This window comes from Polypterus senegalus, chromosome 13, assembly GCF_016835505.1.
Source record: "Polypterus senegalus isolate Bchr_013 chromosome 13, ASM1683550v1, whole genome shotgun sequence".
Taxonomy (NCBI): Eukaryota; Metazoa; Chordata; class Cladistia; order Polypteriformes; family Polypteridae; genus Polypterus; species Polypterus senegalus.
In genome coordinates, this window is record NC_053166.1 from 94,397,690 (window position 1) to 94,418,090 (window position 20,401).

General features: G+C 38.8%; 1 protein-coding gene across 2 annotated transcripts in view; it reads left to right on the plus strand.

Moving 5' to 3' along the window:
• Positions 1-20,401, plus strand: part of si:ch211-51c14.1 (protein kinase C and casein kinase substrate in neurons protein 3) — a 60,624-nt gene that overhangs the window by 25,911 nt on the left and 14,312 nt on the right. The window contains exons 6-9 of one of the 2 annotated variants that reach the window (XM_039774258.1): positions 6,229-6,404; positions 16,425-16,545; positions 16,630-16,715; positions 17,071-17,150. In XM_039774258.1, the coding sequence (XP_039630192.1) occupies positions 6,229-6,404; positions 16,425-16,545; positions 16,630-16,715; positions 17,071-17,150 (463 nt within the window). The remainder of the gene's footprint in view (positions 1-6,228; positions 6,405-16,424; positions 16,546-16,629; positions 16,716-17,070; positions 17,151-20,401) is intronic. The other variant, XM_039774259.1, reaches the window with a different exon arrangement.

Here is a 20,401-nt window from a genome sequence, read left to right on the forward strand (position 1 = left end):
AAGCCCAGACACCCTGCGGAGGAAACTCATTTCAGCCGCTTGTATTTGCGATCTTGTTCTTTCGGTCACTACCCATTGCTCATGACCATAGGTGAGGGTAGGAACATAGATCGATGGGATTAATTGAGAGCTTTGCCTTACGGCTCAGCTCCTTTTTCACCACGACAGACGGATGCAGAGCCCACATCACTTGCCAATGCCGCACCTATCCGCCTGTCAATCTCATGCTCCATTCTTCCCTCACTCGTGAACAAGACCCCGAGATAATTGAACTCCTCCACTTCGGACAGGATCTTGCTCCCAACCCTGAGAGGGCACTCCACCCTTTTCCGGCAGAGGACCATGGTCTCGGATTTGGAGGTGCTGATTTCCATCCCAGCCGCTTCACACTCGGCTGCGCACCGATTCAGAGTATGGTACTCATGGTACTGATTATTTGTCTGTATTTGACCTGCATCTTTTCCTACTTTTCTTTCATATACACTGGCTTCCTGTTGCGGCATGTATTAAGTTCAAAATCTTGATTATTGCCTACAGAATGTTTCAGTGGGTCAACACCTTAAATATAAAAGATAAAAACACTTGCCTGACTCAAAGCTTCTTCTTTGAAGTCCTCTCGAAGCATTGTGTCAGCTTCTGCTGCTGTTTTCCCCAAAAGGAAACAAAACTTGATGCAAACATGTTATTCTGCCATCACAAAATCAACGAAGATGGTAAAAGGGGCTCAAGGAAAGACTTACACTGACCTTACAGACCTTTCCCCAAGGAAGCCTGTGATGATGCGGGTTCATTGCATGCTCCCATCGTCTGTCCAGGAGCCCTTGAACCCTACACTGTTGGTCATGTTACCGATGAGCTTAGCAGTGAGGCACAACAAAGCAAGGGGATGGTGCAAAAGTGTAAAGTGCTTTTATTAAAATCAACAACAAAAACAATGTTCAAATTAAATAAAATGCAGTGCCTTTAATAAGTCAATAAATAAGTAAAGAAAAAATCTTCTAAAAACAATGAGGTTAAAATAGCATATGAAGCAATCCGTTAAAACAACAAAGCCCGGTGTCTTCTTTTACCTGGCGGCTCCCCTGCTTCACCCATCTGGGCTTCATGACAGGAGAATCGCCTACCTGCAGGAACAGCTGCCTTTCACACGGGTTCGGTAGCCCTCCGATCATTGGCTACATCGGGCTCCAAACCGGACCGAGACTTGGGTTTCTTCTCCAGTGGCCAGGGCACTCACACTGGGAATCAACACCCAAAGCCTCCTCGACTCCTGCTCCTTTCAGCGGTCAGTCATCTTCTCTACAGGTCACTCCAGCTCCATAATCACTCAGCTGGAGCGAACGCTTTCTTTAGCCCCTTTGAGTGTTGGCCAAACACTCCCCTCGAGGGCTCACCTCCCAGCTCCCTGCTCTCCATTGATCGAGCCTGCTCTTGCTTGCTCTCCTCGCTCGCTCGCTCTTCTTCTCCCTCACTCCAGCTCTCTCCACCTGCTTCCTGCCTTCTCCTACCACCTCCCATTCTTTCTCTTTCCATTTTCTTTCCTTTCCTCCCCATAGCTGACTCGCGCTTCTATTTATCTAGAGGGCATGGCAGCTGTGGCAAATCAGTAGCCCCAGAAACAATCACGGATGCGGACTGTTTCCCACCTGTGCACTTAGGTGAGAAACGCCCATACCGCGAATCGCCCTGAGAACCGCTTCAGCCACACTACCACGCTCCATCGGTAAGCAAAGAGAGTGGTGATTATTTATTTAAAACTGGACCTGCTACACTACAAAGCCCTTTGGCCAAATGATGCAGAATGCAGTCTAGTACACACAGTTAATGGCAAACGTCAAAATTAACAACCCCGGAGCCCCCCCTCAAAAATTCTCATTAATTGTGGTTCCCCTATATATATATATATATATATATATATATATATATATATATATATATATATATATATATATATATATATATATATATAGAACTACTTAATGCATTTAGATCGGGTTTTTTACTATAATTTGCTTCAACATTCCAGTTGATTTTTCTCAATGTGCTAAGTATCATAGTTTGCTTGCGGTGATGATTTATTTGTGCGAATCCAAGAGACAAGCAGCAAGCCGAAGGGTGGGGGGCAGAGCCCTCCTCACTCACGCGCCAACCTCAGGGCGTATCTTACATCCACTTAGGTAGCGATCGAGAGCATTACTTAACGGATTCAATTCCGTTTCTTTTCTGGAATTTTCTTGAACATTCCGGTTGATTTTGTGACTTCTGTCATTACAGTAAGAATCATAGTTCACTTGCAGGAGCAATATATTCATGCTAATCCGAGGCAGAGACTGCGGGCTGAGGGGGGGAGGAAGTGTGACGTCAGGAGTGAGGTGCTGGATGGGGCCTTCCTCACTCACGCTCCAGCCTCGGTTCGAATTGCTCTATCTCTCACCACGTTTTGGAGCGGACCTTGCCTCCACTTAGCTAGTGATACCTGTTTGTTTATTGATTTTTAAAGTTTGTCCTGTTTCACTAGTAGAGACTTTACAGCACTGTGGTTGAACAATCCTTCCCCCTACCATGTACCCTAAATATTGGGCCTGTGTTATCCCAAAGTATCTTTTTTTTTTTTCTGGAGCCAAGCTTCGAAAAGTGTGAGGGCTGTTTTAGCATGCGGCACGTGCACCTGTCATATGCCTGAATTGCTGACCACATCATCCAGGTAGGCGACACTATAGGAATTGTAGGGCCGTACCACATTATCCACCAGATGTTGGAAGGTGGCTGGTGCCCTGTGCAAACCAAATAGGAGAACACAATACTAATGTTATATGCAATCAGTGAGGTCCTGCGTGGGCTGCTTCAAGCTCCAGCTATTGTTAGGACATCAAATTAGGCCCAAAGTTTAATAAATCCCTATGGATAAAGAGGGAGAGTAGCTGGCTGGATTAAGGATCTGGCTCCTTTTCCCTCAATGATTTCAGAAAATTGATGTGATAACCATGCTTGGGAAGTCAACAATTTGTTTGTTTCACCAGATTGTCTATCAGTCCTTTCCTCTCTTCTATCTCATAGGGTCCTTGCTAATGGGCCAATAATTTAGAATCACTGGTAGGAATAAGAAACGTGACTCATTCCCTGGGATAGAACTCATGGAAGGTTTAGCCTGTACTTCTTGTGAATGCATCATTTTTTCTTTAAAGATAAGCAGAATTTTTGTGACTCTGTCATGTAAATGTGTGATATATTTAAGGATATTAGTCAAAGGGAGTGCCTCACCCTTCTATCCTTGCTATAGGATCTCCAATACCATGCACATAATTTGATGGAAATGAAAATTATCAACCTACAGAGGGCTGAATTCAAAGGCACCCCAATAATGAAAGTGAAAAAATGATGTGGCAAGCTAGTCCATTTTGCTGAAATTTCATTGCAGCAACTCAAAATTGTACTCAACATTTTTTATGGCCCCCACGTGCTTGTATGCATGCCTGACAACATCAGGGCATGCTCCTAATGAGACGACAGATGTCGTCCTGGGGGATCTCCTCCCAGTTCCGGACCAGGGCATCACTGAGCTCCTGGACAGTCTGAGGTACAATCTGGCGGCATCGGATGGACCAAAATATAATCTCTCAGAGGAATTCTATTGGATTTAGGTCAGGCAAGCGTGGGGGCCAGTCAATAGTATCAATTCCTTCATCCTCCAGGACCTGCTTGCATACTCTCGCGACATGAAGCCAGGCATGATCGTGCTCCAGGTGGAACCCAGGACTCACTGCACCAGCATAGGGTCTGACAATGGGTCCAAGGATTTCATTCCAATACCTAATTGCAGTCAAGGTGCTGGTGTCTAGCCTGCAGAGGTCTGTGCATCCCAACATGGATATGCCTCCTGAGATCCCCGATCCACCACCAAACCGGTCTTGCTGAACAATGTTACAGGCAGCATAATGTTCTCAACGGCTTCTCCAGACCCTTTCACATCTGTCACATGTGCTCAGGGTGAACCTGCTCTCATCTGTGAAAAGCACAAGGCACCAGTGGTGGACCTGCCAATTCTGGTACTCTATGGCAAATGCCAATTGAGCTCCACGGTGCCAAGCATTGAGCACAGGGCCCTCTAGAGGACGTCAGGCCCTCAGGCCACCCTCATGAAATCTTTTTATGATTGTTTGGTCAGAGACATTCACACCAGTGGTCTGCTGGAGGTCGTTTTGTAGGGCTCTGCCAGTTCTCGTCCTGTTCCTTCTTGCCCAAAGGAGCAGGTACCGGTCCTGCTGATAGGTTAAGGGCCTTCTACGGCTCTGTCCAGCTCTCCTAGAGTAACTACCTGTCTCCTGGAATCTCCTCCATGCCATTGAGACTGTGCTGGGAGACACAGCAAACCTTCTGGCAGTGGGACATATTGATGTGCCATCCTGGAAAGTTGGACTACCCATGCAACCTCTGTAGGGTCCAGGTATCGCCTCATGCTACCAGTAGTGACACTGACAGTAGCCAAATGCAAAACTAGTGAAAAAACAGTCAGGAAAGATGAGAAGGGAAAAATGTCAGTGGCCTCCACCTGTTAAACCATTTCTGTTTTGGGGGTCGTCTCATTGTTGCCCCACTAGTGCACCTGTTGTTAATTTAATTCACACCAAAGCAGCTGAAACTGATTAACAATCCGTTCTGCTACTTAACTGACCACATCGATATCCCAGAAGTTTAATTGACTTGATGCTATATTCTGATTAAAAAGTGTTCCTTTCATTTTTTGAGCAGTGTATATGTGTGTGTGGAGAAAATTCTGAGGTCATATGGTCCTTCTTGATCAGCCAGGTCTTTTGTTATTTTGAGCCTTTGTGTGGTATCAAATGTCAGTCCAGGCTCTTTCCATGTGTCGCTCCAGGCTGGTGGAATGAGCTGCCCACTTCCATTCAAAATTCGGACTCCCTTACCATTTTAAAGAAGCGGTAAGACTCTTGTGAATTAGTTTTTAGGTTATTGTTACCTAGGAATTGTAACTTGCTTGCTTTCTGTTCTGAGCTCTTCACTTGTAATGATCAATTTTGTAACTTTGTTCTGTTACATTGGTTTTCAAACAGTCCCCCAGACCTCTGTTTACTCAAAAATATTGACCACTTTTGCAAGTTGGCTTGGATGAAAGCATCTACTAAACAAAAAAATGTAAAACAAAATGTAAAATCTAAGTAGCCAAACCCACCTTATGACTTACAGTACATTATATCTGGCCTTTCGTAGGGAACCTTTCAACAAAATACTTTTTTCAAGACTATTAAATTTCTGGAAGGAATAAATAAAATAAAAAATATCACAGCTTTGTAAAAGAGGCACATAGGACACCTAAGATATACCAAACTGTAGGCTAAAGGTAGACTCTGTAGTTTGGACTTTATTGCTAGGTCCAATGAATCTTTATGGGCAGATTCTGAAGGGAGTTGTAGGCAGCGATTGCCACAAAAAGCTTATTTGGCTATGAAATTGAACTTTAACACTCCAAAAAAATTATTCTAGTGCTGTCCTTTGAGCAGAAGATATACCTGGCTATAATGTCTTGTACGTACTGTATCTTGTCTCTACAGGCAGAATTTTTAATTTTTAAAGTTTGTTTAGTGGGAACACCATGAGATCAGCACAGATTTTTCTTAGCTTTCTTACGATTCCGACCCTGCATTTCAATTAGGTTGTGGTTTGGACTTTAATTCGGCCATTCAAGGACTTGAAGGACAATCTTCATGCTGTGAGGTCTGGTTTCAGTCAGACTTTTACTGTCAGACATATAGCCTCACATTTGTATTTATAATACTCTAGTATGACCATGATTTTATGATGGACTTGGTGATTACCACCTTTAACATGTGGAGTAGTTGAGTATGTTCTTGTCATGTCCTCTACGAAGCAGAAGTTACTCTCAAGTGTACAGATATCGTCAACATGTGATTTCTCTCATTCCCGGGATATAAAGACTGAGCAATATAGGAGGAAGGAGATTTAGGAAGAGGGATACCACTCACAGTGGATCTAGAAACAGTTTAACAGGTGTAAAATGAAGTAGAAAGTCAGTAATATATCTCTTAAAGGTACAGGCTATAAAGGGTAATGAAGTGCCAGATGAGTGATTTAGATAATAAAAACAGAGGAGATAATAAAAAAGCAATGTTAATATATACTTAGTGATGTTAGGGTTTAGAAAATCATACTATAGGGATAAAATATATGGCCCTCTTTTGTGTGACACAGATGCGTGCCCGCTATGAGAAAGTACTGGAGGATGTTAGCCGCTATGCCCCAAGGTACATGGAAGAGATGGAAACAGTATTCGAGAAAAGTCAGGAGATGGAGCAGAAGAGGATCAGCTTCCTGAAGCAGGCATTCCTTTCCATTCACAGCCACCTGGATGTGACTACCAATGAAAGGTCTGGAACTGGCCCAAATAATTCACCTGTACTCTGATTTCAAGTGAGAATTATTATGAGGTTAAGTAACACAGGAGTCAATAAAACAGGTATTTCTTGAGATCTTCAAAGTCGTGGGATAAGTAACTCTTTTTGGCTACTGGAATCTTCCTTCCCTACCAGTGTGTGGTTAAAAACATAACTTCTCTGCTTGTCTAGTACATTTAAACATTCTCCTAACAAATAGAACACAGTAAAAAATGTTCATTAAATATCTTAAATGCTTCTTTAAAAATGTATTAATACTAATTGTAATTACCATTATTATAATTGTTTCTTATACAGCCTCCCCTGATGTAATAGTTGGTAACAATTTGTGCAATTCTGACTCCTTGAGTTCCTTACTTATTCATAAAAAGTGAACAATAAACAGTACAGTGGGTTCAGAAAGTATTCTGACCCCTTCTCTTTTTTTTACACTACTCTATGTTTCAGCCTAGTTCTAAAATCACTTAAATTCATTATTTTTCCTGATCAAGTAACACTCTGTACTGCTTAATGTGGAAAAAAATAATTTAAATGATTTAGGCACAAGGCTGAAACAGTAAAAAGTGAAGGGGAATGAATATTTGCTGAATCCACTCTAAATCTGATGTCTACCATGAAATTACTGAAAGACTGTGTTGGCTTACATGTACTAAATAAAATAATAGGTAAAAGTTATTCCAACATTACATTAAATAGAAAAGAAGGTTAGGTACCACTTGATGAAGACTATACTGCTGAAACTGTGTTCTCCTAGATTTACTTTTATTGTTTTTCAGCATGGACATAAACTTAACCTATACTTTCTACATTTATAACTATTTGAAATAATAATCATTATGCCATCTTTTTTCTCACCTGCTCAGTCCTTTACAGGATTGTGAATGTCCGACCAAATTCCGACTGGATAAGGGCCAATTTAGAGGTGCCAGTTAACTTAACACATCTGTATTTGTGATGTTGAAGGAAAAAAAAAAGTACTTAGAGAAACTATTGCAACATAGACAGTTTCCATTTAATATTATATTTATTAGCTATTTACATATTAATTTTATATCTAAATTTATTAATAGTAATTGTATACTTGAACATGATTAAGCTACCTTGATAATAGAAATAATATCAAACCATGAGAAATCTCTTGATAGTAACATTTTACATTAAATCCTATTCATTTTAATTATTTCATATTATGTCAATTTTAATTATTATAAATAAATCATCATATTTCATATTATAAACAAAGTAAGTCATACAGTGTTTACAGAAAACTATTCACCCCATTGAGGATAATAAAAGTTTTCACATTTTAATATGTTATGGCATTGAATCATCACTTCTTAGTGTATATCCTGCTTACTATAGGTGCAGGGTCTGCTTTGGAGCACGATTGTCATCATTTCTTCTGATCCAGTGTATTTTGGGGGCAGCGTCCACTTTCCACTTGCTGCATATCATTTTTTTGGTCACCTGTATAAGCATTTTCCTTTTGGGGTTAGACATAGTGCTGTGTTTGCCACTGTATGATTGTCACTTTTGACAACATGGCTATACCAACACAGCTGGTTTTTGAGCATTTAGTGTTCAATTCTATTCCTGTTATTTTGCTTGCATCCTCTTTGGTGACAAAATCAAGACAAGTCAGGCCAAGAATCCACTGGAGCATGCATATCTCCGTGTTTTGTCGTCGCTGGCCAGCATTCTGATCCATACAGGGCAACTGGACTGAAGACTGTTTTGCAGATCTTTGCCTTAAGGTTGAAGGACTTTCACTATTTGATCCATAAGCACTGACACATGTACGGGTGTCTGGTATAGTGTCACCATCTGTGCAGACGAGTGAGCCAAGTGATCTGAACTGGGTAGTTTTGTCTTGCCCATCAACTTGTATATGTGCTATTGGAATGATGAGGCTATAATTTGAACATTCTCCACTTCTGAATTTGAACAATAATGCATGTTGAATGGATTGTTTGGGGAATGCTGTTTTCAACATTGCTATTGAACACTGTTGTCAGAAGTTCTTCACCTTACCGCCCAAGCATCTTCAACACTTTGGCTAGAATATTGTTGGGGCCAATTGCTTTTGTATTCTTCATCTTTCCAATGGCATCCTCAACTTCTTGAATGGTGATAGCCGGCACTGGTCCTGGGAGTGGGTCTGTGGCTTGCATCAGTGGGCATGGAACTTCCTTGTGACAAGCTTTTGAGAAATGTTTGCTCAACCTTTTCAGGATGGTGGGTGTGTTGCACAGAACTTGGTGGTCTTTCATTTTGTTATTTGTTATTTGTTATTTGTGTCATATTGATATGATAGATCATGTTTGTGCCTTTGAGCATGTTGAGCTTGTGGTACAGGTCTTTATAGTGTATGACATTTACAGTGGCCACAGCTGTCGAATTTAATGACCTAGAGGATTGACAGTCAGCATCAAGACACAATTTTTTGCAGATCTTTTTTATATATTTATATTGATTTTAATTAGAAACAGATAACATTCCTTACAGTCAAGACAAATTTAACAAATCAAAGCAAAATTTGGCCCCCACCCAAGAAAAACAAAGAGGAGCCAGCAACCGAAGCTACTGTATAAAAGGAGCAAGAAAAGAAGGGTATTCTTTTCCCTGAAATGGAAGCTTATTGTAAAATGTAATTGATTAGATCCTGCCAATTTTTTTAAAAAAGTTTTGAACAGATCATCTAAGTGAGAATTAGATTTTTTCCAATTTAAAGTAGTATAGAATAGTATAGTAGAATAGTAGAATATAGAATAGTATAGAATAGTAGTCTACATGCTTTTAGTGTAGTAAAGGAAATTACAGTTTGTTTGTCCTTCTCCACTTTAAGGCTGTATGGAAGTACACCAGACACAGCTTCTAATGGGTTAGGAGTGATTGTGACACCAAGGCTGTCTAATAAGCATGCAAAGATTTTTTTCATCCAAAATGTTGTTAATTTGATGCATACCCAGAACATGTGGCCGAGTGAGGCTGGAGCTAGATTTTAACATTCATAGGTTGAATTCTGCCCTGGAAAAATTTTGGACAACTTTAAACAAGATAATTATAAGCAGACTGACTGAATGCTTTGCACATATAGAGCTTGAGTGTGTTCTGTGCATGGCTGCCTTCTACTCCTTTTCTGAAATATTGGGTGAGAGATCCTTTCCCCAATGTTCTATGGGGTCTTTGAAAGGAAGGGACATCAAAATATTTTTATAAATTGTAGAGATGCTGTCTGAATAATCAAGACTGATCAATAATTCTTCTGGAATAGAACAAGGTGGAAGGTGAGAAAGATTGGGCAGGTTCTGTTTTAGCAGTTTCTAGCTTGAAAGTAATGGAAGAATTGTGTTGATGAGAAGTTGTATTTGAAGTGTAATTGTTTGTAGAATGCAAACAAATTATCTGGGTACAGGTCTCTAAGTGTTTTAATCCCAGACATTTTGTAGACATTGAATAGTATATATGTTTGAAAGGGTGAAAAAAAGCGATTGTTATGCAGAGGTGCAACAGATAAAAGCTTCTCTGTCTTAAATTGTTTACTACATTTGTTCCCTATTCTGAGAGAATGAAAGGTAATTGGAATTTTAGTGTAATGACGGTAGTTTGTATTAACTGGGGGACAGAGCAGGGAATATAAAGAAGTACTACAAGATTTTATTTCTATTGCAGATCAGACTTGTGGATATTCATCAATTTGTGTCGATGTCCAAGCTAGCCTCTTGACCTTGACAGCTGAGTGGAACGTATTGTCAGTCCTCTATATTTGCTTGTCATGAACCGCTTTCTGGGTTAAGTTTTGACAAGGACAGCAGGAACATTGTAGATTTGGCTGATGATGCCTGTGGACACCAGGGGCGTACAGCTCCCCAAACCCCAGACACAACAAACACAAAGCCCAAGTCCAGCACATAACACGTATTTATTAAGAGTAGGAAACGCTTTTGTTTCATTTCCCACCTTATGTAGTACATAACAATAAGCACTAAATACACAAATCACAGTCCTTCTTTCTTCCTTTCTCTCACTTCTGTCTCTTGTCTGCCACCACTCCTCCTCCCGCAAACTTTGTCCTCCATCCCTGTCTCTGGCTCCCTGAATGGAGTGAGGCGGCTCCCTTTATAGTGCACCCGGAAGTGCTCCAGGTGTTCCTTAAGCTCTTTCCAGCCACACTTCCACATGTGGTGTCAGCCCTGCAAAGGAGGGCTCGGCCATTCTCCATGGACCCCAACAGAGTTGAGCTTTCATGCTCCAAGCTCATAGTCCTGTTGCAAGCCAGGAGGGCTGCCCTCAGTTTGATCTGGGAGAGGTATTGCCATGTGCAAGCTCATTCCCCCGGTCCTTCCGTTATGGAGGCATCCCGGCCAGGTAAGAATCCCAGCTGTCTGTTACATACCGTTCAATACATCTTTCAGCTGGCCTGGTCCACGTTGAGTGTGCAGAGAGCAGCTCTTTATAAAACTGTTCAAGCTCTGTCAGATTGTATATTTTTATTTTTATATAGCACAAAATCACACAAGAAGTGCCACAATGGGCTTTAACAGGCCCTGGCTCTTGACAGCCCCATAGCCCCCAATTCCCCCCACCTTCACTCACTAAGACAAGGAAAAACTCCGCCCAAAGAAAGGAAAAAAATGGAAGAAACCTTGAGAAAGTCAGTTCAAAGAGAGACCCCTTTCCAGGTAGGTTGGGCATGCAGTGGGTGTCAAAGAGGAGGGGGTCAATACAATACATAGAATAGAATAAATCTTCAATACAGTATAACAGTAAAATAAAAATATTACAAGTACAGAGCAGAATTTAACAGTAGATGATATCACATAATAAGATTTGGAATCTGTCTTGGCCACTCAAGGACATTAACAACTAGCATTGTGAAATGCCTGTTTATTAAAATGGGCACAATGGTTCAATTGTAAGTTTGTCTTTTTCGATCACATTATGCACTTAGGAACCTCTGTTCATTGGATATGCAGTCCCTTACATCTCACTTTCTTTGTGCTTCATTTTACCTTTGTTCATCAGACATTGCTGTCATCTTATGGATGCCAGATGACATTAAACCTGGTTATGGATGCCGGGTGCAAATGTTTTATTGTTTTATAGTGTACTGTAGATATACTAGCTGTGCTACCCATCTAAGACTGGTTGAAATCTAACGGATCAACATAGATCTCAGTGTTAATGTTTGTAGTTAACTATCTATTGAAATGTATTTTGTAATGCATGTAGTAAACAAAATGCATTGCATTTGTCATTCCAACATATGGCACATCACAAGCATTTGTAATATTACTACAGATGTTTGTGATGTGCTATCAGTTGGAATGACAGAGACATAGCAACCAAATGAATGCACATGCACTTAACCTTTTATAAATGTGGATAGATATAGTTTTTAAATAATTCCTATGTAGTTTTGACTTTATGCTTGGGGTGAATATCTTGTTGGTAAACAAATTGTTTCCTAAGTTGCAGATTTCCTGCAGACTCATCAGGTTTTACTACAATAATTTCAACCTCTTACGTCACAGACCTTCCATGGCTTGCTGCAGAGAAACATCCACACAGCATAATGCTCCCAACTTCATGCTTATTGGTGGGGATGATGTATTTTTGATGATGTGCATTGTTTGACTTATGCGAAATATGGCGTTTAGTGTAATAGCCACAGACCATAAATCTTCTTCCAGTTGAAGTCAGAGTCGGTGTGCCTTTTGGCAAATTCTAGATGAAATGTTCTGTGTGTGTGTGTATGTGTGTGTTTCTTTATTTTGTGTGTCAGATTGCTGTATTCACAGTCTTTCCAATCTCTACCACTGTAGCTTGTAACTCCTTCAGAGTTATAATAAGTCTTTTGATTGTGTATATGTGTAATCTCCTTCTTGAAGAGCAGATTTACAGCTGTGCCATGCTGTTTCCATTTCTAAATGATTGATTTTAACTGTAGTCCAAACAATATTCAATTATTGGATATTTTCTTGTATCCATTCCCTGACTTGTGCGTTTCAATCTCCATTTCATCTTGTTGCTTGGAGTGTTGTTTGTCTTCACTGTGTAGGATAGACTACGACACTAACTCAGCAAATGTTGGCCCTTCCAGTTACAGGAGGATTTATACTAGTTTGTTGACTTCCCTTGACAACAAACAGGTGATACCCATTTAACTAATGATGTGACATCTAAAACTAATTGGCAGCACCAGTGATGATTTAGGTGTGTCACATTAAATTGGGTGAATACTTATGCAATCAGTTCTTTTCAGTTCCATTTAGTTTGTTGCCAAGCACTGCAACATGTTCTCAGGTAAAATGCTATTTTAAAGTAGTTTACAAATTATTAATTACAGAATAAGTACACATAAAGAAAGAGATTTGTTTAAGCACACTAGAAAACAAAGTAGTTTGAAACTGTCTGACATAGATGCAGACCAACAACACCTGTCAGTTCATTAAATGTTGTAATTTGGCCAGTTAGCAAAGGAAGAGAAGAAAACAAAAACTGTAGTCAGTAACACTGGGGGAGTAAGCGGCTGGTGGATCCATGGTCAATTGTAAGAGAGAAAGTCAAAGCCAACTCAGACACAGTCACAGTTCTAGAGGCCATGGCCAACTAGCCACCCACCGCCTTGTGGACATTCTATAGTAGAATCTGTGCTGGGGAATTATTTTGTGTTTTGAATTTGTAATGATTTTAAAACCACTTAGCAGAGATCTATGTTCTCTTTGACATTAAAATGTCTTTTTCTGTTGATCATTGTAAAAAAGCCAAATTAAATTTACTGTGATTCAGTGTTGTATAATAGTAAAATGTGAAAACTTCCAAGGAGGTGAAATCTTTTTCTATGTACTGTATTTGAGTAATATGTAGTTAGTATATTTAAATTATTACAAAAGCTCATCTTCCTTTATGTCTGTGACATTCTAGATCTCTTTATTTGCTACCAGAATGCGTGTGAAGTCTAAAGGATTTGAAAGTCAAATTTGATCAAATCATTTCTGAATACTCTAATGACATCAACATAGCATATCTATCTATCTAGCTATACTCAAAATAACACCTCATAATTTCTTTCAAAAAAATCAACCATTGTGACACTATCAATATGAAAAAACTGTGGGTGAGAGATTTGCTTCATAATTTCCCAACAGAGGAAACAAACTATGTTGACTCCAACAAACATGTTGTGTAAAAGTTCACTAGAACTTTACAAATATACTTGTTTATATTTATGGAAAACATAATGCAAAATTTGAAATGAGAAAACTGTAATTATGGCTAGTATATTTTTACAAATTTGTTTAAACCCTCTGACAAATAATATGAAGTGTTACAATTTGACAGTAGTAAGTAGGCACACTTTTATCCAACATGGTCCAGGTGTCACAGTGCTTGATTAGGTCTCATTTAACAGACATTCATTAAAAGCTTAGCACACAGTTTGCATAACGCCTTGAATGTCACCAGAAGAAAGGAAGAGGGCTATCACATGCTGCAAGTAGGCATGTTATGAGCCACCATTGCCACACCTTATAGATAAAGCCTTTCCAGTGTTTCCCAGCTGGAGGCAGTTTCAGCAGACTATTTCCAATCTACCACCAGAGCTGCTACTGAAACTGCTGACAGACAAAATTCCTGCATCAGTGATAGGACAGTAAAGGACAGGGTTCATGCCGCTGGCTAAGAGTAAGGTGATCTTTCAGAGGCCCTCTCCTCATACCTCCTACCCACTCTTCCCACGCTTACAGCAAGTCAGTGCCAGCTGCCCTGAGGAGTGAATGTTTATATGTAGCTAGTGCCTTGGCATTCCTCCTGGCCACTGGCTAATCAGGAGAACCAGAAAAGTAGCTATTAGACTAATACTGGTGCTGCTGATTAAGACAGCCCCCAAGAATTAATCCCAAAAAAGCTTCTAGGAAAAAATAGAAAAGATGTTGGGAAAGGCAATTCAGTGAGAGAACCCCTTTCAGGTAGGTTGGGTATCAAAAAATATAGTACATACAATACACAAAATAGAACACAAGTAATCCTCTTCACAGAGCTGGATGGCTGGTCTATCATTGCCACCTCAGAAATATATTACAATAGTAGAAACTACTTTGTTCTTGCACAGTGCTTCTCACCGTGTGCAGGCACATGCCCCGTGACAACTCTCAAGGTAAAATGCAAGAATAGATTATGCCACTCACTAAATACAGAACTACTGTATCACATATTAAAATAGAAATTTGTTCAAACACCTCAAAAACAAAGTAGAAACTAACAAAACTAATAAGAAGCAATATAAATATTAAATGCATATAAAGATATAAATTAATAAAAATATTAAAGCCAAATGAAATAATTAAGATAATATCAACAGAATTGTATGTACAGATTATTCCTGCATTTAATATTTATTTCCTACTCTTGTCAATGGAAGGCATGGTGAAATAAAATACTATATGAGTCTGTTTTCCACAGATTTCAAACCAAAGTTGATTGCCTAGTTTTGAATACACCTCTTTGCATCCTAGTCTTCATTATTATAATCTGGCATTGCACTTACATAGTCAAGAAATCTGCAAATAATTAAATTTATATAAATGAAGCTGCATTTTATAGTGACCAAGTAAATAATAGGAGATATTGTATGCCTAATAACATATCATAATTTAAAATCCACTTCATCGTTACTGGATTAATACCTAATATTTTGTTGAAAACCTATTATGAAGTGTATAAATAAACAAGTTTCAAAACTCATGCACAATATTTATTTTCTATGATGCAATGAGCTATAAGCTATGAGCATACATCAATTGATAATATTGAGTGTGTAGCATGTAGTGTGCTTAGTTCTTCCTAGTTCAAGTCAAGATGGGTGCCATTTGTGTGTAGCTTATTCTTTCTTCCTTTATGTATGAGACTTAGTGTCTGTTTCAGGATCTGGATGATATTGTTCCAAGTGGTTTTCTTTACATGTTCCAAGATATGCATGTTGACTCAGTATGAATGAGCGTGAGTGTGTAAATGTGTCCTGGGATGGACCAGTATACCAAATAAGAAATTGATCCTACTTTACATGTGATGCTTCTGGGAAAGGCTTTGGAGCTTTTTGACGTTGTAATGGAGTAGGCAGCTATGGAAATAGATTAATTAAGCCATTATGCATTTTAATCTAATTCAGAAATACAGAAACTGAGACCCTGTAAGATGCCCCTGGCCCTAAATTTAATTTGTGATTATTGCAGTTATTAATATTAATAAAAGTAGCAAAATAATAGTTCAGTACTCTGCAGTCTCATGCACATTCTCTTACACATTCATTGTTTGAGGCCAGTCCACTACAGAGACAAAAACACAATTGATCATACTACCATAATTCTGCACTAAAATAAGCAGGTTCTGAAAATGAATGGCTGAACAGTAATTACTCACAGAAAAAGTAAATTACAGTCATAAAGAGAATAATATAAAGGATATCAACAAACCAAGATGTACTGGAAATTGAGGAAAAATTAAAACAGTACAATACAAATTTAGAAGAAATACCCCTTTAAGGATACACAATCATTGTAGAATTTAGAATACTCACAACCAGCTTCATTAGCAAATACATATCACTTAATTAAATATAAATATATTTCAAACAAAAACCTGATCAGGCCAAACTTTCTTTCCTTACAATAACTCAGAATCTCCTTTTGGTTAAAGGTATAATATGCCATGAAAGATGATTGGCTAAAGATTGGCTTAACTTTCCACTCCTGTGTTCAGAAATTTAAACATTAGCTTCTGCTAGTCCTTCCAGATTATTTGCAGTCATGCATATGCTAATTAAATGCTAGAGAGCTCCAAAGCTGAAGTCGTGTCCTTTTCCAAGTACATCCCCTCATTGACTTCCGTCTTGCTTTTTCCTATTTTTTTCTGTAATGCCCAGGTTTTGTTATCACCATTTCCCTTAAACAGTAGGTGTCCCCTCTCTATCTCTCTGTCTCTCTCTTTGTTCAGTGTCCAGGCTGTCTACAATGAGCTTCATCAGACAATCATGGCCATTAGTGAACAGGATGACTTGCGTTGGTGGAAGAATAAGAATGGACCTGGCATGACCACACACTGGCCACAGTTTGAGGTATGTGAATTATCATTGCCTGAGTGTTTGTGTGGGTGCATTATAGAGGGTAACCATGCTCATCTCCTATTTTCTGTCTTGCAGGAATGGGCTCCAGAAAGAGACAGGTTGAAAAAAAGCAAGGAACAGGATAAAGTAAAGCTTCAAGCTGATACCTTGACTGAGAAAAGGTAAAAATCTGACTGCCAACATGCTCTTTCTTTGGTGGATCTGTTCATTCATTCAGTCTTTCACCTTCCACCTGAATTTCTACCACACTTTCACCAATTCTTTGGTCTGTTTCCCCTGAGGGAAGCTACTGAGACATCTCCACCTTTACTCACTTTGCTTTCACAATTCTAAACTTTGCAAAGCTGCATTCATCCACCAGGAATCTCCTACAGGGCCTTTTTCTTTCTACTTTGGTTCATCCACCATTTGGTTCTTAGACATTCAAGTCTTTCATTTTAATCATCGACAGCTACTTATTTGTGCCTGCTTTAGCAGTACTGAGAGAGTTAACGCCTCACCTGTGTTTTCCTGCAGCTATAGCGGGCCTGGGGTTCGAGTGAGAGCGCTGTATGACTACAGTGGTCAGGAGGTGGATGAGCTCAGCTTTAAAGCAGGTAACTTTCAGATGCCCTTGTCTACCAGTAGAGGTCCTCTATTGCCTGCCTTCCTGCTTGCCTGGCTGCTGTGTAATTGAGTTAAGGAAAATGAAGCGAGAGAAGACCACATATGTACTGTTTCTTTCAAATTTGTTGAGTGGCAGCCAGGCAATTGAGTTGGCCAGATTTGTTTAGATGCTCAACAAAAACATAAGTCGGTTTTGCTGGGAGGTTGTGCTGGAGTGTGAAATTAAAGACCAAAATTGAAGAGGATGCAATATTTTTAATGCCAGTTAACAGACCAACTGTATGAAACTGCAATGAAATAGTTGGCATGTGCCATCCTGATAAAATGGACCTCTGCTGGACCACTCCTGCTGTGCTTTCCACTTAGCTTACTGCTGGATTGCTCTGCCGCGCTCTCGCTCCCTCTGCCCATCAGCTGCTGCATTTACCATGTCTTCCTTCCAGTCTTTGTCTTCCTCACTAACCAGCATCTCCCTTTTGTCTGATGGTGCCCTACTTCACACAGCTAAGGAACTTTTCCATTTGCTGGTGACCCACTTCACACAGTTAGGAAATATCCCATTCTTTTCTGATAACCGACACATGCTAATGAGAGTCCTGCTTTAAGACTACAGTGCAGAGCCCCGATGAAATGTCTTTTCATATAACGAAAGGTAAAGTGTGCAAAAGGTGTAGGCCAGAGGCAGTGAATTTCTAGAGCTTGTTACATTTTTCTTTAAAAGTGTGAGTTCACATGCCCAGAACTAGTGATCAGGTATTAGATTAGTTTAGATTAGTTAGAATTTTATTTGTCCCCAAATGGAACTTTTTTACAGAAGCTCTTTAAATAAATAAATGCATAAATAGATAGATAAATAAATATATATGCACACACACACACATTATGGTCTGAACACACACCAAAATGTCTAAAAAGGAAGAACATTTTAAAAAGAAAGAAAACTTCTGACCTGGCATTCACAGTCACAGTGTGGCATATACTGGTGTATTGCTATTGGCATGAAGGGTCTCCAGTAGCGTTCCTTGACACACTTTTACTGAATAATTTGTTGGCCAAAAGTGCTCAGTGTTAGTGTCTCAGGGAATGGATTTGCAGCATTGTTCATAATGGCACTCAGTTTTGTTTTAATTCTCTCCTTTGCTACTACTTCCAGGGGCTCAAAGTGTATCCCATAACTGACCCTGCCATTTTTATTAGCTTCTTAATTCGGTGGGTCCTCTCTTGAAGTGATGTTACCATCTCAGCAGATTACAGTGTAGATGATGTGAAAGATGTCACTTCCCCATTTAAAGGAATGCAGTCTCTTAAGGAAGATGAGACGGTTCTGCCCTTTCTTATAAAGTTCCTCTGTATTCCAAGACCAGTCCAACCTATCATTGATGTGTACCCCCAAGTTTATGTAGGAGTGCACCACCTCAACATCCACTCCCTGAATAGTGACTGGACATAAGAGCTTCTTTTGTGTGGTGAAAGTCTATAACCAGTTCCTTTGCTGTTTTTTTTTCTATTTTATGATGTGATGTGATCTGATCTCTTTTAGCTCTGTTTCTTTCTTTTACACTTCACATAAATTATACATAACGTTTGTGCTTATAGCTTTATTGGATGTATAGTACTTGTAAGGTTGACACAGAAAACATGCAAATAACAGTCTACTTTGTGGTGCACTCACCTAAATGTGTCTTATTTGGTAGCATGTATTAGAACAAGAGTCCTTGATTTTAACAAATTCACTTTTTACAATTTTGAAGCCCGGATTTCTTATTTTTTATGCTTAGTCACCTGCCAGTTAACAATATGTCCAATGTGAACTGAACCATACCATCTATTTAACTGTTCCACAGTATACCTTATGGAAGTGGATTTTCACTCTTTTATTTTTAAATATGGGCTCATGAAGCCAGTGCAATAACTGCACTTTTGTTGTTTAAATAACTGTTCTATTTTTACTCATTTTTTAAGTTTACTAATCTGGACAAAAAACTAATTTATTTACCATGATGTTGACAGCACATCGAATAGCAATATTTACCATTTAAAAAAAAAAATAAATGTCAATGGATAAAAAATGTCTTTTTTGCCAGTTCCATCATGCCTTTTTATTTTTGATTATCATCACTTTCTAATAACTTGCCCACTTTGGAAGCCAATTTATTCTTCAGCTTGTACTTTTCAAAATGTAAGAAGGTATAAATTTTGAACAACTTAAATGATATTTGAATTAAATTGCAAGAACATTTGACTTGTAATGATTACTGCAGCCATTTAAATGAGGTGGGTGTGTTTACAGGAATGCTTGAAGGACTGAAAACCTCAGATGTTTGATTCCAGACATTTATAATATGATATTTCCCTTTTTCTCTGTACACAATTTAGCTTGCATTTGAATAGCCGTGCATAAATTGGGAATGTCTCATAAATAGTAGATCACATGAACATACATCCAATGATGTAATCAACCACTGTGTCCAACCTCAAAATATCAACTATTAAATTTAATTTCAATAAGACTCATTTTGAGAAGATGCAGTAAATAAAGTCTTATTGTAATAGCCTGGGATGAACCTCATTGTGTGGAGACAGATGGAAATATCACAGTAGTTGCTGAAAATGTTAATGATGTAGTAAACAGTTTGGAAATCACAGAGGGAAGTGGTACTATGATTTTTAAAAAGCTAAAATCAAGTAACTTGACAAAATTCATGTACGAGTGCTCTAAGAAGCTAGTGATAACTTATATGAGCCCTCAATATTCTCCCACTTTATAAAAAAAGCGATTGAATCAATTATTGTACAATCATCTTGTGTTTAGACAGGAGGAAATCATATTTCAGTAATTGAATGTCATGAGAAACATGATAGGCAGTGATATTCAATCATTCAAATGTTCAAATGATATCACTGTCAACTGTCCATACAGAGTGCTTTATTACAGCTAACCAAAGTTGCACTTCAAGCTATAATATTATAATGTCCATTTTTCTTAATTTTTTTCTTTTAAATTCATGTTTTTCCTCAGCCTTTCCTTTTCTTTCATTTTTAACCAATATGTGCTTTTTCAGAATAGTAAGGATTTCAAGAGCAAGTTAGATTCTCTGTTAAAGAGCTTAGTTGGTTATTTACAAACAGGTAAATAAACAGACAAACAATCTATCTATCTATATATCTATCTATCTATCTATCTATATATCTATCTATCTATCTATCTATCTATCTTGTACTGGTATTATAAAATGGCACA